The 18,583-nt window shown below is 31.1% G+C and overlaps 1 protein-coding gene across 3 annotated transcripts in view; it reads left to right on the top strand.

Moving 5' to 3' along the window:
- LOC130446891 (furin-like protease 2) overlaps nucleotides 1-18,583 on the top strand; it is a 186,492-nt gene that overhangs the window by 55,066 nt on the left and 112,843 nt on the right. For all 3 annotated transcript variants that reach the window (XM_056783399.1, XM_056783397.1, XM_056783398.1), the window contains exon 2: nucleotides 1,426-1,720. In XM_056783399.1, the coding sequence (XP_056639377.1) occupies nucleotides 1,544-1,720 (177 nt within the window). In that variant the 5' untranslated portion in view covers nucleotides 1,426-1,543. The remainder of the gene's footprint in view (nucleotides 1-1,425; nucleotides 1,721-18,583) is intronic.

Below are 18,583 nucleotides of genomic sequence, written 5' to 3'. Positions count from 1 at the left end.
GTTGTCATGATTATAGGAGGGCGTAACAGTCAAAAAACGATAAATTTTTCACTTTAAACAACGTTTCGAGATGAGAATTTCTCTAATTACCCCTATATATTATTCTAAATATCACTAAACTACGTACAAATTTTCAATAGGATTTAATCAAGATGTTCATTCATAAATCATTATTTTTTCAATGATAACTTTTTTTCGGTTTCTTTATTTTTTTATGCGAAAAAAATATTTTGTTTTAATTAGTTTAAATGATCATATAAAGAAAATTATTTTCGTTTCCAAATGAATGTGGACTAAAAAAACATCTAAATATGTTGATATACGAGGGCTTGTACAATAGTTTCAACAATCATATAAAGAAATCTTTGTTTTCAAATGGAGATAATCTTTTTTTAATAACCGTTGAAACTAATGAATGAGCCCTCGTATATTAATATATGTGAAAACTTTTTTAAAATACGATGAAACAGTGTGAATCACTTTAATGAATATTATGATTAGATTGGTATCGTAAGGCGCTCAAAGAAAGAAGAAGAACTGAAAAAGGAAAGTCGAAGACCTCGAATTTTTCACGACAATCGTCTGAATTTACCACAATCATCTTAGACGTCCCAACAAAATGACGAGTAATCATTTACAGGGATTCTTCTCACTAAAAAAGATCATTTAGACTTTGTCGTGGCTAATTTGAGGTTCATTTTATTTAAAAAAGTATGTTGAGATTTATGGATAACACGCCTAATGTTATATATCCAAGTTACGTTTCGTTGGAAATAATTTCATCTACAGGGTGTTCGCGAAAATTAACCAACAACGCGGAAATTATGACTATTGAGGGGAACCTAATTCTAACCCCAAGGAATTCATATTTTCGCAACCTTTCGTTCGTACTTATCATTAGTTAACGCCCTTATTAATATCATATAATTTAATTCGAAATTTCGGGTTCAACTGTGATCCTTCGTGGATACAACTTGGTATAGAGGTAAATTCCCCTCAATTATCGCCTATACACCTCTTCCATATGTGGATTGTTACGCGGAACGTCCTGTATATGAAAACGAATCAAAAATATATTTAAGAGGTGTCGTTATTAAGTAACGAAACTAGCGCTGTTATAAAAGAACTACGCATGCGTCAAAGGTTAACCAAAAGTTCTGTCGATTGCGAAGTCTTTTTGTAGATAAATCAGTATAGCCGTTACTTTCATTTGTTTAGGGGTTGTTGTTTTTTGTAAAATTTCACACGAAACTTGGAAAAATTACAAAAATTGAATATTTTCAAGATGGGGGCAAAGATGTTGAAGATGATTCACGTTTAAGTAGTTGTTCCACGTAAAAAATTGATGAAAATATCAAAAAAATCGATAAAATCTTTTGTTGTATTACCTATTTTTCTATTTATAACTATTTTTTTGTTTTACAGGTAAACTGAAGTTTGGATAACATATGACTACGTTTCTATTCCTAAAAAGCGTTCTTCAATTTCCAATATATTATATGAGATTCTTCTTGTGGTACAGTTCACTAGAATATTTGTAATTATGGTAAACAACTGCATCGGTTGGTGGATATTTATTATCTCGTCTTTTATTATGAATATCGAGTCGAAAAAAAATGAACCGACGACGTATCACAACCAGTTCGCAGTTCATATACCAGATGGCGTTGAAATTGCGGACGGTATTGCTGTTAAACACGGATTCATCAATAGAGGGCAGGTAAGTGTTTGGATTTGCTTGATGGATCTTGATACTTGGTTTTATCATTTAATAGCTTTCGACTAATTAATTTATTAACAATAATTGTAGAAGATTTTTCCTTTCTTCATTCACGAAACGTCTTCGACCTTATCTTAGAAACAGCTTCAGGGGAAGAAAAAAATCCTTCTCTTCTTCTTCTTTTCATTATCCTCCAAAGGATGAAGTGTTACCAATTATACTTGATTCAGAAGTTGTTTCCTTGCTTGCATATCCTGTTAAATCTTTTCGGAATGATGCAGTGTCTTATTTATTGAGGTCTATCCATATAATTGGAGATCTGCCTCTTGGGCATTTGCCTTCTTCAAGCTATATGTCCCAGGTACTGCGGGACATGCGATTTATTCTGGTTTATTTTCGAGGAATCTACTAAAACCCCAACTATAAACATCAATTGTCTCAAATGAACAATCAATACAAAAACTAGCTCTATCAAAATAGCAGCGTCAATTTATCAAAAATTGATAAAAAATATGTAAAATTTGTTGCTATTTTGTTGCTGAAATCGCGATTTCGTTGCTTTCTGCTAAAAGAATTTAAAATTTTTAAGAAATCGGGAAGTTATTGGTCTTACCCCATTTTTAGAAAATCAAGTTTCCCTCAGTTTTCGACGTTTTAAAATTCTAGGAAGCTTCCCTGAATATTTCCGCGATGATGTCCGTATGTCTGTATGTATACGTGTTCGAAAAGGCTTGTCCAAACTCGGATTTTGAGTACAATTTGAACCGTTTCGGACCAGTAGAATTTAAGAAATCGAAAAAAAAATTTTTTCAAATGTGGTTTTTTCGAAATAACTTTTAAACGGCTTTATCGATAGATTCCAAAAACTAATCAGCTCTTAACATCAAAAAACCACGTCGTTCGCCGCCAAGTTGGTCAAAACCGGTTCATTCGTTCGTAAGTTATTGTTGTCGAAAGAAAATCCGAAAAACGTGTTTTGCTGATCGAAAAGATCGGCCGATTTTCGGTTTCAATTTCGTTGTTTATTTTTTAGGCTTATTTGAACATTGTTCTATGTAGCAAATCAATTTATTCAGCAGTTCTTGTTCAAGAAATCAAGTTCAAGCTAGTATGTACTAGAAAAATTGTTGCTGATCGAAAATTTCGGTAGTACTTACTTGCAGCAACAAATTTTGGATATTTATAGATTTATCGAAATTTTATACTACCTTTGTATGAATTTAGCATTAATTGCAATTTTTCGCCAACGATTTAAGCAACAAAATGGCGGTTTTAGCAACTAAATGGCAACAAGCTACGAATTTTGCATTTCTTTCATTGATTTTTGCTAATTTGACACTGCTACCTTGATAAAACCACAAAAACTTAAAAAAAAGATAATCATAGATAAAATATTATTAATACGATTTGGAAATGTAGTTAATCAGTTTATTGGTTGTGAATCGATTGTCAGTCCATTCGAAGTACATCAAAATAGATATTATAAATTAAAATAGCTCAATCAAACGCTAGATTGGGTAATAGAGCAATACAGAAAACGCTATTTAATATTTCATTCGAATATATATTCAAATTCGTTTGTCGATTCGATGATTATTATTTTATCCGTATCCCGCAATTAATTATGAATCCTAATAACGAAGTTTCGAAGCATATAACGATCATTATAATGTTTGTAGGATTATATTAATTATGTACTTCAACATTAATGAGTTTGTTTTGATGATCGACTACAAAATTATTTCCAGTTCATTACATATAAACAAACGTGATCGAAAAAATCGATTCGAGGTCAAAAATCCGTAGTTTACAATCGATTTTCGATTCTGAACTGTTATTTCTTGTATGGTGTTTGGATCCCATTCGCTTTTACATTGAACCCGATCATTATTTATGATAATGTTTTCCCTGCCACGCTTTCCAGTACTATTTGGAGATGTGGGGGATTTAGATTCACTTCTAGTGCAGCTGTTGGGGAAGATTTCAAACCTCCAGCTACATATAGCAAGTCTGTCTCCGTACTTTTCAGATATTTTGTCGTTTTGGCAAAATTTTCGTTTCCAATGTTTGTGACTAGTTTTACAGTCCCGTTCACATCAGAAGCGCGTAATTTTCGTATAATCCAGAGGTGGATCTAGCGGAGAGCATCCACAGATAGGGCTCCGCATATTTGATGTCATTTAAGTGAACGAATGATTGATTTAATTGGATTTATATAAAAAAATCATTATTTTTTGAACTATACTTTGTGTCTTAGTAAAAAATTTCATTATACGTTCCAAATTCTCTATTATATGATTCTGTAGTATAATTGGATAGAGCTAATGTCCTGGAAAAACGTTTTCAGTAACAGCTGACAATTTTTATTAATTTTTTTCCTTAGATATAGATACGCGATCTGTTCGATTGAAAAAAAAACGAAAACGAAAAACGTGTCTGATACTTTATTAAAAAGTGTATATAATACAAATATCTCTGTTCTAGTTATATAAAGTTTTATATCGAAGAACTAACCTATATCCATACAATCAGAGACGATTTTATTTATTTATAGATATAAATAATATATAAATATAAATAAGTTGAAAAACTGAATTTCAGCAATTTTCAACTCTGCCACATCCATATTTTTCTTTTTTCTCAAAATAGAATGTTTATTCTCGAATATTTAACCTTTTTGTTAACTATTCTTGAGAACTTGAGCTCCAGCTCTCGTACCGTCTTTTTGGTGTTCTGCTTCTTCTTTTTTATTGTTTTCTTATGACATAAAACTCGTTTTTTAATCAGTTTCGCCATATCATGATTTCCTTGACTTTTTTTTATCTCCTCGTATAAAAATTTATTCATACAGTGTGTACTAAAAAAAGTTATTTACAAATAAACAAAATTTACCTTTTATAGGCACGTTAAATTATTTCTAGCTATACGGTATATTCCAAAAGTAATTAAATATATAAAATAAACAATTTTTTTAATCGAACGTCCTGTATATATACACTTTTTTGTAATATTTGCACTCACCGTTTCCAAACATATATTTCGTTCAAAATATTTACCTTTGACATCAAAAATATGTTTTCATGGTACAAATCATGCTTAAATGAAAAAAAATGTATTAGTTTTTAGTACTTTGTGGACCCCCTGTATTATCAAAAATAATTTTAGATTGTCACCGTGTTTTTACAGATTCACCCCGTATATTCCCTTTGAATAATAATTTAAATCAATAAAGATAAAAGTGACTGTATGTTACAATCCTGATTACCCCCCGTATATCTCCCGAGGTAAAAGTGTCCTCTAGAGAGAAATTACAAAAAGGAAATTTAGAGCTACGTTTCTGGTTAAAGGACTCCTGATAAGGTGACAAGGGTCCTTTTGCACGGCAAATAGTTTTTTCCGTAGATAAATCAACGAAAATTTATATTGTTGAATAATTGTCGTAGTATTTATGACAAAAACTTTTCATAAAAATCGCTTAAACAACTTATAAATTAATAAGAAGACGTAAAACAATGAAGTGTGGTTGATATTTAATAATATAAAAATTATTTGTATTGGGCCGAGCCGGTCCTACTCTTTGTTTACATTGCCGAGCGATATACGTCGAACTGTCAATACCAATAGATAAAGTCTTGTATTAGATATCGAAATAAATCTAAAAATATTTTATATAAATCGTTTTTAGTATAATAATAATTAGATTTTGATTTATGTTTATTAAATGTATTGTATATATAATTTGTAAGTACTCCCTATACGGATATGTGTATAACTGACGCAAGGTTATGGACCCGTAAACGAATTTAGGACGTGTCCCAAGAGTCTCAAGATGTCGTCGGAAGACGTTGTCGACGCGACGTGAAGGAATCGGGTTGTTAAGCCGCGCCTCCGCCGACATTTTCTTATTACCATTCGGTCACAAGGAGTCTTTGCAATTTTGGCCGCTGCCGAAACATTACAATAGACAGTATAGCACTAAGCCCAATTGGAAAATTTATATGTATATATATATATATATATATATATATATATATATATATATATATGAAAAAAATTTGATTTGAATGTAGTTAGATTGGAATATATTATTAAATTATAAAAAATATATACAAAAAATGATCCGTATTTAGTAAATTTCACTTGCAATCCGAAAAATTGTAAAATACCAGTTCACCAATGGTATTTTGGTATTTTAAATAACTTTATAAAACGTTTATTCTTGTACTATTTGGTTGGATAATACGATATACGAGGTATACCCACAATGTAAGTTCCGAAACATTACAATAGACAGTATAGCACTAAACCCAATTGAAAAATTTAAAAAAATATTTATATACTGATTTTTTCACAAAAAAATTCGATTTGAATGTAGTTAGATTGAAATATATTATTAAATTATAAAAAATATATACAAAAATGATCCGTATTTAGTAAATTTCACTTGCAATACGAAAAATTGTAAAAAACCAATTCACCAATGGTATTTTGGTATTTGAAATAAGTTTATAAAACGTTTATTCTTGTACTATTTGGTTGGGCAATCAGATATACGAGGTATACCCACAAAATAAATTCCGATCCGTACAAAAACTAACGGATGGGCAATTTTGACGCACTCACTGCGATTTTTGTACAATAAACATTTTTCTGTAATTGTACGACTTTTTTTATGTAACCAAATAGAAATTACTTTGCGGATACACCTCGTATCTATCAAATTCATAAAGAGCAATTATGAGGGTTGTTATTTAATAAATTTTCAAAACAGTTTAGCCACTTTGAAATTGAAGGCATTTACAAATAAATTTCGTAATATTCATCACACAATTTATGAGTAGTCCGGTCCCGATTAAAAGCGTAGAATGTCGCGTGATTTCAGCAACAGCTGACAAACGATATTACTCTGTTGAAGACACAATTTTCTCGCTCTATATACTATACTTGTATAACTAGAATTCGATCTAAGAACAACGAATCATTAGATAATATAATAGATAATACAGATCCGTAATCAGTGACATAATTTAATATTCGATTAATTTATATACTTTTTATTTATTATAATCTGTTCATCGTTGAATAAAATTGTTTTTATTGGACTAAAAATAATTTATATCAAATATTCCATGCAGATATCATTCAAATGCCAACTTCTATATTCGAATTTTTTCTTCAAGTCTGTATAACTTAAACGTGAGGGATCAAAAAATGATATATAACATTTCGTGAAAATTTTTAGGCAGTATGAAACACGTACACGATAAGAAAGATATAATGGAACTTATTTGACAACGTTGCAAAACTCTAATCTTCTTCGTAAACGACATATCAAAAGAATTGAGCTCAATTCCAATAAATAACTATCAAGTCCAACACGCCACGCCACCTCATGCTACGCCAACCAAGTTGGGACGATTCAAAATTCTCAGATGTAATTGACGCGTGTTAAGACGCCTTTATATGGAAAAAAATTCGGAAAAACGATAAGGATTTGTGTCGAATGTTCGAATTGACATGAAAAACATGTTTTCCATTATTTCTTTCTAGCTGTACGAAACCGCAGCCGCAGCATCACGTTTACTTAATGGTATTAAAAATTTTTCTACTTTACTACGTAAATCGTTGTCGCATGGCGTAGCGTTTCTAGTCGAGCAACTTCAGGAATCCGAGCTCCAAATGTCCAAAGATGGATGAATTTGGACCTTGTAGAGGTTTATAAGCTTGTTGTTGTAAAAGAGGGCTTTCAGTTTTTGGCTAAATCGACCACGTGACATTTTGCTTTAAACCTCAATACCCACATGGTTGATTCAACTGTTCTAAAGGTACCAGTAAAATCCAGTAGTTCTTATACAAAGGGAGGTTCAGAGGTTTCCAAATTCCTCGTAGTTGCTTAAGAATTTATGACGATGTTTTATAAAAACTGTTAATAATGATTATCAATGCAGTACATTTTATTTCTGTATATCATATTTCGATTTCGATATCTGGGAAACATTTTTTTTCGTGTAGCATTATCATAATACGTCAAATCGACAAAGGGAATAGGACAAACAAGGCGAAAGTTTGAGATAGGAAGTGAAAATCCCTTTTATACTTTATGACAAGTCGCCGAGAGCTGAATACCAAATAGATGAAGGTAAAAATGCTCTTTAAGAAGGATCAGTTCCGGCCGTGTTTATAAACATCCGATGCGAGAATCCACAATAAGGGAACTGCAAGGGCAGCAAACCAATAAACGAAACATGCCATGAAGTCGACAGAACAGAAAGGGAATTTCAAATAACTGGAAATTGGGATAAATGTCTGGATTGTTGACTGTAATGGATTAAACTTATTTATGAGATAGGGAGAAAGGGAATTGATGGAAAATATGACAATTGTAATGAAAAAATTAGTCATTTTTGTAAATAAGAAGAAGAATTTGACGTTTATTTAAAACTTTATCTGTACATTTTTAATATTAAATTCTGAACGCATCCGTTTCCGAGAACAAAAGTTTTTAAACTTAAGTTACAAAACAAATTCGAAGGCCCATTTATAATCATATTTCACAGTTTTTCCGCCTCCTTCAAATCTAATAATATGACGTATTATTCCCAGGTTTCTACAAGTTTTTATCCATTACCTGCAAGCCTGCGTATATTTCAATTTTCTTTAAATGACAACTCATCCCTTGGCTATACTTATTTTTATCTTATTTCGTGGAATTTTTGATTTATTTTGGTTGGTTATATTAATTTATAGTTCAGATTTTTGTAAACTCGAAAATTCATAGATAAATCTCCTACAATTCCGAACCAAGACACACCGGAGCAAACGGAAATGAAATAGCTGATATTCTCATTAAATCGATTACAGACAAACTCTTCATGGGACTTTAAAACCCTTTAATGGTATCTGAACAATGGAGAAAACAACCTACAGAAACTAGAACCCGAGATCTACTGAATTTGGACATCTGAAGACGCTAGATCTAACATCTAACCACATACTTTCTAGAGCACTACACTTAGAGCCATTCCACATTATTGACTTTTTAAAAAAAGTAGATCAGAATTTTGTGGTTCCATTGATGTGTTTATGTGGAAAAAAACCTGTTGGAACTACAAGGTTTATATATATATATATATATATATATATATATATATATATATATATATATATGCCTTTTCGATCATCCTAGAAGTGTCTTTCAGTACCTTGAAGATTTTGGTGTGTCGTTGTTCAATTCTTTTGATTATTTGATGAATCCAGATGCCTCTGCATCGGAGTTTCTTTGTTTTAAAACTGGTCTAAAGAAGGTAATCACCACATCGAGATACTTGACCAAATCTACTGCACTAGATTAATTAAAATATTTGTTAATGATGTAACAGAAGTTTTTGAAGATTTTGTAAACACTGTGACTGGTAGCTCCGTCTTGTACAAACCAAGTTCTATTTTTGAAGTTCTGTATTCAAAAATCTGTGTTGTTATGAATCCCGCGTTCTTTACCTTGTAGAAAAAGATGATGCAATTTGCATTTTCAATTGTACTACATCCTATTATTATTACATAGTACTGTTGTTCAAACTATAAATCTCTCGAATATAGATTGAGTTGTTATACTAACTTTGAGGACTTATCGTTGGATGGATTTCTGTAGTCATCCAAACTTTCTGAACACTTCACAGTTGTTGAATCTGACCTATAGATAGCGGTAGTTGCTTGGAAAATAGAATTACACAATCTATACAATATCCACCCTTAATACGTATAAAAAGGACAGTAAGGGAGCTGATATGTTTAACTAGAAAGACTTTAATACTTCAGTAGATAACATAAACATGTTTTAGATGAAGATGAAATCATCAATATGTGGATGATATGGAAAACACGTAGAATTACCAGTAAAGAAACGTTTGATCTGAATATCCCCTTCCAAAGAAGTCCAATGAGTGTTTTTCTGATTTTGAAAAGGCCTTCGACAGATAACAACACTCAAATACGTATAAAAACAACGGTGTGATATTTTATGTCGTGGTTTTATAAAAATAATACAATTTTAGATTGATCACACATCAAAACATTCCTGTTCGAAAATTACAATGAGTAAAAATTTTCAAGTTTGAATGAGGAATTTCACACATCAGTTTTTTAACTAATTTAAAGAAATTCGACTTTTTGATTCGATGTCAACTTGAATCATTTGCTTGTCAAAGGTTTTAATGAACGAAATTTATTTTGTTTTTTAAATGATCGCTACTAATCAACTCTGGATCGCCTATAATCGAGTCGAGCATCTTCAGAGTATGCTTGAATTGAATAGTTTGTACATTTGAAGGACTGGATTGTTTGGTTTGGCCGTTTCATGGACACTAGTTAAGACGACAATTGATGAAAATGAGTAAACGATAAAAAGTAATATCCTATTAGTCCGGTCAATTTAGACATTAGAAGTTACATAAATTCTAATCAAGCTGAAAATCAGTAAAATCTTTTAAAATATAATTTTACATACAATTTGAATGTTTCCCATTATTTCCGTGTATGGAAAAAATTTTATTCAAGGTCAAAGGTTAAAAAAATGAGTCGCGACTTTTAGTGAACGGTGAGTTTTATCATGAAAATACCGTAGACGAAAATTGTAGATCATAAAATTATCTACAAAAAACGTATCAGTACTTTTTTTCATGCGACCCAACGTTTCTGAGATATAGTGATGTAAAACTTTTCTTACAACATTGAAATGAACTGTATTTATGAAAAATTTCTGTTGATTAGTGGAAACTGTCATAAGTTGATCAATTGATGAAAATTTTGTATGCAGTTTTGGTATTTCTTGTGCAATCTTTATAGCTATTAAATACGACAGTAAATCTGAAATATTATTTTCACAACTTTTTGAATCGTTATATCTCAGAAACGGTGGGTCGTAGAAAAAAAAGTATTAATACGTTTTTTATAGATAATTTTATGATCTACAATTTTCGTTAAATGTATTTTTATGATAAAACTTACCATTTTGCTGATTACCGCGAAAAACTCATTTTTTTAACCTTTGACCTTGAATAAAATTTTTTCCATATACGAAAATGATGGGGAACATTCAAATTTTATTTTCAATTGTATTTTAAACAATTTTACTGATTTTCAGCTTGATAGGAATTCATTCTTATTTTTTAATCTAATTTGACCGGACTATTTAGTCGAATTAATCTTGATATTTCAAAATTTTTGTTTGTATCTTTCTCGTAGAGTTTCGGAATGAACGTACCCAATCGATTTTTCATTCTTCCTCATGACAAGAACGGAACAAACATAAACTCCTCCGAAGTTTCATTGAAATGGAAAATTAATACTCCAGTTAAATGAAATAAATAGAAATTAGCATCGTACATATACATATATGAAAGTTTCACAATAAATAATATGACAAACGGCAATGGCGGGCCTTCAGGAGTCGTATCTAACTCCTGAAGGCGTTCGAGTGTGATCTCAATGGGAAAATTAAATCTGGAAATCATTCAAGCGTAAATCGTTGGAATTTCGGTCGCTAATATTAATTTGCAACTTGATTAAACTCGAAACAATTAAATTTGGTTTATTACATTACACAAACTTCATTTTTATATATCCAAGTAACGGATTCCACCAGGAGAACTGTGGGACTCTTCTACATATTAAATCACCATCTTATAACATCTCCGTCCAACCAGGAACTATTAAATTACTTCTGATTGGTGGATCTGTCCAAGTTTATCATCATATCAACATTCTACCTTGCGCAGCATCACCTGGTGTTTGTACTTTCTTCATTGTATGAAGAAGCTTGGTAATTTAGAAGTCCACCTCTTCAAACTTCCTTTTGGTCCACAGTTTAAGATTCTATGCGGCTGCTGTCGTGTTATATCTAATCTTCTAAAGCGAATTATACCTCCAAGTACTTGGACAGCTTGTGCAAAGTCAGTCCGGTAGGACCTGGTGATTTTCAGTGCATCTTGTCTTTGTACCATCGCTTTGCTGACCAGACCAGACCAGATATGTCTTTGTAGATCTCCAGAACTTCTCTGAAGGTAGCTGATTGAGACAGAGATGATCAGTTGGATTGTGAACCAAACTCAAACCATAAATGTCAATAAATGATTTGAATAATTTGAATCGGAAGTTTTGATTTCGAAAGTCGACGTACGATTTTTGTTTTGTGTCACTTTGTGAGTAAAAAAATTCATTCTGATATCAGTGGAAACCAGTCGAGCTTTTTAATATGAGAAAATCCCTTACGTCTGTATAAGAAGCTTTTTTTTCTACAAGAAAATGTGAAAGCTGTCAGTCTTCATGAAAATAATACTCCAACTTCGAAAAGATATATCTGATAGTCAATATTTCGAGTTTAAAAATTTTTTATTGTTATTTTTATGATAATTAATGAAAGCAGTAAAACAGGGAAAAAACAAACTGTATGAAGTAATAGGGGATGTAAGTATGATTTAATAGACTGATGCTAACATTTTTATGAAAATTTAATGAAATTTCTCCGTATTTTCTTTGTATGTATCCAGGTAGCGGATTTGAGACATTAGCTGGTAATTTATACAAAATTTGATTATAAAAACAAAATTTATTTCATTCAAATTATTGTCTATTCGAAATTTCGGTTTATCCTGGATATTTACGTGCTATTTGAAACAGATGGCGCTGTCACTGTCAAATGTCAAAATTTAATGAAGTTACTCCGTATTTTCTTTGTATATTTTCAGGTAGCGGATTTGAGATAGGCAATCTTTGCTAGCATCTAACCAAAAGTGTTTGGTAAGTGGTAGTGATAGGTGGTAGTAAAGCTGCGTACTTTCTGTACAGCGTCAAAGAGGTTCCATCATTTATTTCTTCAGATGATTTTTGGAATCAGAAATTTTCACAACAATTAGGTTGCCTTTATCTGGAATGTCGTCGACAGTGATATTTACAAGCTCGGATCTGCGGAGAGCCAGTGCAAAAATGGTGCTCACTTTAATTATCAGGTATACCTCATCGGGAGCTAGCATAACTCTTCTTTGGTAAAAACTTGCGCTTTCTGTACTCGAAAACCAATATTTTTTTGTTTAAGAAACAACGTTAGCTTATGGAAGTTTCCTATATCCAAATTTTCTTTTATTTGCATTAAACTTTTTACCATCGAATAGCGGGACCATAATGTATTAGATTTCAAAACTTACTTAGGTCTGAAAAATACGCCAGAAACACCTTTTCCTCATAAGTTTTGACCTCTTTCTCCTTACACCATGTAACAAAATGGTCGTTTTGCTTCTCATACCTTAGTCTGGATTTGGCAAGTAACAACTCGGAATTAGCTTCATTTGCAGCCTTCAAAATAGCTTCGGGAAATTCTTCGTCGGATGAATCCATTAATATTATTGTATCGGATTCGGTTTAATGTGGTTCAATTTAGAAGAAGATTGTACTTATTCGGTCACGTTTTGAACAACTTTGATGTTTTAGTAACAATTACACGCCTATGTTGTCATAGCAACTGATATCAAACTGATATTTATTTACCTGTAGTAACAATAGTTATAACCTCCGACACAGTCGATCAAAAAAACAACGTTTTGATGTTTGTACATGTTTATATGTAATAAATCAGATTTTTCGCATCGAATTGTGACAATAGATCTACCAGTTCACTCCAGAATCAAAACTATCATCATCTAAATGGACTGAAGTCAGTGAACTAGGTCCAAAGGCACAACACTCAACTTTTAAGGTTATGTCTTCAATATTTTGGGATCTACATGGAATATTGGACATCGACTATCTCCAAAAGGGAAAAACAATCAATACATGGATTTTGTCAATGTAAAAATCATGGAAAAACGACCGCATCTACCGTATAATCCAGATCTGGACCCTAGTGACTACTGGCTATTAAGTGATCTTAAAAAAAGCTTGTTCAAATGAAGAAGAAATAGCTAAAACAGGAGTTTATTTTGAAGCAAAATACAAATACCACAAGTATAATAATGAGAAGTTAGAGAAGCCTTTGAGGAGATTTATTGATATCTAATACGTAGGTTATTTACAATAAGATATTTCTTCTAATAATTCAGTCAATAATGGCTTTTAGCTTGTCCAAACATTTTTATATATTTCTCTATAGCTTATGGATATAAAAGATCAATTTCTTTCAACCCTGGTATATTTATGAAAATTTGGAAATATTGATTGATTGATGATTTATCACCGTCTTGTACACAAAAATAGATTATAAATATTGCGTTGTTGTGGAAAAAAAGTGTGATTCGCAATTTTACATTGTACGTTAAATGTTTTGACCACTTTCTACAGCTTAATCTAATTTCTATCATGAGAATTTTTAACACAGAAACCTCCGTGTTATGTATGTTTGTCACGGACCATGTAACTTTAGTTAAACCATAAAAGTTTTTATGGTTGATGAAGAATATATGAAACGTAAACACTTCATCAACCAAACAAAGATAAGATGTGGTAAAAGTCGACAAAGCTAAAAGAAAATTCTTATAAACAAAGAAAATACGACTCAATTAAATAATGCCAAGTTCTCGATTAATTATTTTCGTATTTAAAAACGAAAACTCGAACTTGAAGCCCAAAAAATATTTATCTAATCTTCCACAATGTCCAGATTCGTCTATTTTTGGAATGCTCTCACATTTGGAGCTCGGCTCGCAAGTATACCATTAGGATGCTCGATTCAATCCAGAGGAGAGCAGTTCCAAGGTTGATCTAAAACTTGGACAGCCTGGAGCCTTGAAAAAGAGTTGCTGAGTTGTCCAATTTGAACCCACCTCCAGAGCAGTCTTCGAAGAAGCTAATCAACAAGCAGACACGACTCACGAACAGCAAATTCACCTGCAGGCGCGTCTCTTTCGAGCTATGGAACCTACAGTGGTTCAGGATGAATTTCAAGAGTTTCTTTTCATTTGTGATGTAATTTTACATCGACACGAAGTTATCGGGAAACTTGGACTGCTTAGAGCCTAGAAAAAAAGTTGCTGACTTCAGTCTGTTTTACTGAGCGGTCCAATTTGCCCAGTACATCAATTTATCGAGATCCATTTCTTTGGAGAAGTGCAAACTTGTGAAATCAGCTACCAAAACGCGTCTGTTTCGAGCTATGCAATCTACAGTGGTTCAGAATGAATCTTCAGAGTTTGCTCGCATTTGTGATTAGTAATTCGACAAATTCGACACAATCATTAATTTCAATATGGTAAGATTTAATATTAAACGTAAAAAAATGTCTTTTGTGGAAATATTTTTGTTTTTACAGCTGTATCTCACCTCATTTATGAATATTCCTTGTATCTATCCAACAATTCAAACTAATTGAGATCAATGGTTATTAAACTCAAGCCAATATGAACTAACTTGAACTGACGCGAAGACTAGGTTGATGGAAACGTAAATTCATTGTTAAACATTTAAAAGTTAGTTTAGGAATTTACGTAAACAAACAATCTGTTTGATCATACAAAGCGTTACTTGTTTACTACTAATTTCAGATAATCACGAAAGAAAATATAAAAAAATAGTTGTTAGTTATATAAAATAGGGTTAAACAAGGAGATATATTTGAGTTAATTGAAAATAATTTTCCGTGAAAAAAACTACGATTAAGATTAAGAACGCTGTCGGATGGATCTATCGTCAAATTTGATCCACTGAAAATGATATTATGAAGGAAAATAGATAAAGAATATCTTCAACGTAGTGTTCATATTCTTTGCCGAAACGTTGGTTGAATAATAAGTAAGTAACAGGATCAGGAACGTTCGTTTGTATATGATAAATTACACCGATGGATACATATCTTCAAAATGAAAAGGTAAAAGTTGTAGTTGTACGTGAACGGTGTGGAATGAATATTCAACTCGTATTATTCCATTAAAAAAATAAAAAAAAAACGAGTGGAAATTTGTTTGTTCGGTGGGATAATCAAGCAAGAAGAGATTGTGAAATTTTTTTAACGAAACTATCGATGAGAACGAAAAGAAGAAGCGTATACGATTTATTTCTCCATTGGTTTGTGTCAACTGAACATCGGAATCAATTAGGAAGTTAAACTCGAAAAGATCAATTAAACTAATTAAAGTAAAAAGAATCAAGTTTCGATTTTTCCGAAAGGGCAATTTTTAACTGAATTAGTACCCAAAAAGGGACATTTATGACTATTTTTGGACGAATTTGAATTAGAAAAATCAATTTTCGATTATATGAATTTTAATAAGTAGAATTTTTTACTAAATGAGTTTCAAAATGAATAAATAACTAAATAGAATAAGATGACCAATTTTTGAAATAATTTTAGCTGGAAAAGCTGGAAAAATTGGGCTTAAAAAGATCGATTTATGACCAAAATGAACATAGAGGCCGATTTATTTGAAAAAATTAGAATTAGAAAAGGAAATTTTCGACTATAAAGTCTAAAAAAACAAATTTCTTACCGAATCAATTTCAAAAAAACCAATTTCTTATTGAAATGAATAGAATGGCCAGTTTTTTGATGAATTTAGGTTAAAAAAAGCCAAATGAAGTCTAAAATTGCAATTTTCTAAAAATCAATCTGAATAAAAACAATTTTTGACTATACCGAGAAGAATGATTAATTTTTAAGGAATTGAAATAGAAAAAGCCAATTTTCGACGAACTAAATTCATGAGAGTTGATGTTTTAACAAGAGCCTATTTTAGAAAAAATTAATTCTTGAACTTCCAATTTTTGACCAATTTGTAATGAAAAACAATCATTTCTGATGGAAGTAAATAGAATTGTTGAATATTTTGAGATACTTAAGCTAGATAAACTGTTGTTTGACGAAATTAAACTTATAGAAAATAATATTAATTCAATTCAAAAACAAAAATGAATTTTTCATAAAATATATTTTGAAAATGACAAGCTGAACCCAAATAAATTCAGGAAATCCAATTTTTGATCAAATTAAAAACAAAAATAATCAAAATTGTTTTTAAACGATATAAGTTTCGACAAAAGTCATTTTTGGACATTATCCTTATTAAAATACTACCAATAAAAGAAATTAAAAAACAACAATTTCTAATGGAAACTTGTTCAAAATAGTCAATGTAAAAAAAAATAAGTTTTTGTTAAATATATTGTAGAAAAGCCAATTTTTGACGAAAATTAACTTAAAAAAATCATTTTTTGTTAAATTGAATAGAAAATCCAATTTTTTAATGAATTCAATCCATACTAGCCAATTTTTAACAAAAACAGTTCAGGTAAACTCAAAAATCCAAAATTCTAGCAACTTAAACTCAAAACTCAGTTTTCCATTATATAAAATATAGAAAAGTAAAATTTTTTACCAAAAATTAGTATATTTAATCCAATTTTGGAACGTAATAAACTCCAAATATCAATATCAAGTTAAACTGAATTTAGAATAACTAATTTTTAAACAAAGAACTTAAAAATTAATTTACAACCCTTATAAATCTGATACACAGTTAAGAACACGACTATTTTCAAGAGAGAACAAAAAAAATAAACATAAATAAATAAAAAATATGACAATGCAACATAGTTAACTGTTGTTTTGCCTCGAAATAGGTTTTAGTTTCGAAAAGTTTTCGTTAGATACGACCAAACTGTCGGACGTAGAGTTTTGTTAGGTAATATGAATAAGTGGAGTTGCAAACTTCCACGGTGAATTAATGTATAGAACAAATTAACTACCTTAAAAACTTTCAAAAACAAAAAAAGAACAAGCCATAATTGAATTTTTTTTATATCGACTTCAATAACAAGATAGTCGATCTCGAATTTAACATCTTGCATACAGTCCCAGAAGTATCTAGCCTGACCTAGAGATGGCGGTAGTTAACAACAGTAAAATATTGGGTAGCAAAGTTTCGACGAGATCGAACGATCTAGGAAGTAGGGACTGAATATATTTTTTTTTCAAAATTTTTGTGTTTTTTTTTGTTGTGCTAGCTATTCTCGAGACCATCCTCGTAGAGGTTATGTCTATATTGACTTAAACTCAGCAACTGCGACTGAATAGTGCTAAGTAATGATAAATAAATATAAGAAATGACAATTGAAAATAAACGACTTGATTGTTCGATTCAGTAGCTTAAATGTTTTATTCCAAATTTGGTTTTTCAAAAAAAAAGTACATAGATTTAAAAAGATACTCGATATCATCAAAATTCAATTGCGATAACAGAAAATATGAGCTCGACCGATCTTAAATTGTTAAACTAACCTCCTGGACTTTTCTCTCGTTTTCTTTATCTTCTACGAGTTGACTTAAATGTGGCGTGGAGGTTGGGGTTGATCCATGAATTTTTTACCAAAACTTTGGTCGTGGCTCTAAATATTTTAAATAATTTACGACGAAAAAAACGCTTATAAACAGTGATGTACATTTGGCCGTTCAAAAACGTTTTTTTTAACTGATACGTTGTGACTGCTCGCCGTTACGTTGTTCAGAGTTTCTTGGTGTGGATCTATGGTTTTAGATCACAAACTATTGTAAAAAAAAAAACCTTCGAAACTCCTCAAGCGAAAATAAAATAATCATATTCCGAAAAGTTACCAATAGACTTGTAGATCTACGATTTGACAGGTATTACATCAATTAGTACTTGCAGGGTTATAGATATATGGTTAGTTCTAATGTTTACACTGACAGTTATTGGAAAGGTTCGAGATTAGTACCAATATATTGTAGTGTAGATCTGTGGTTCGTTTTAATATGCGTTTTCTGATTATAAAACGTGCTTAGATCGCGTTTTGTTATTAACCAAGTGTAGATCTATGAACCGTTTGGTATTTGTAAATATATAGATCTGTGGTTCGTTCTAATATGCG

This window comes from Diorhabda sublineata, chromosome 7 (assembly GCF_026230105.1).
Source record: "Diorhabda sublineata isolate icDioSubl1.1 chromosome 7, icDioSubl1.1, whole genome shotgun sequence".
Taxonomy (NCBI): domain Eukaryota; kingdom Metazoa; phylum Arthropoda; class Insecta; order Coleoptera; family Chrysomelidae; genus Diorhabda; species Diorhabda sublineata.
The sequence above is the reverse complement of the archived record's forward strand: the minus strand, read 5'-3'. Positions and strand labels throughout refer to the sequence as shown.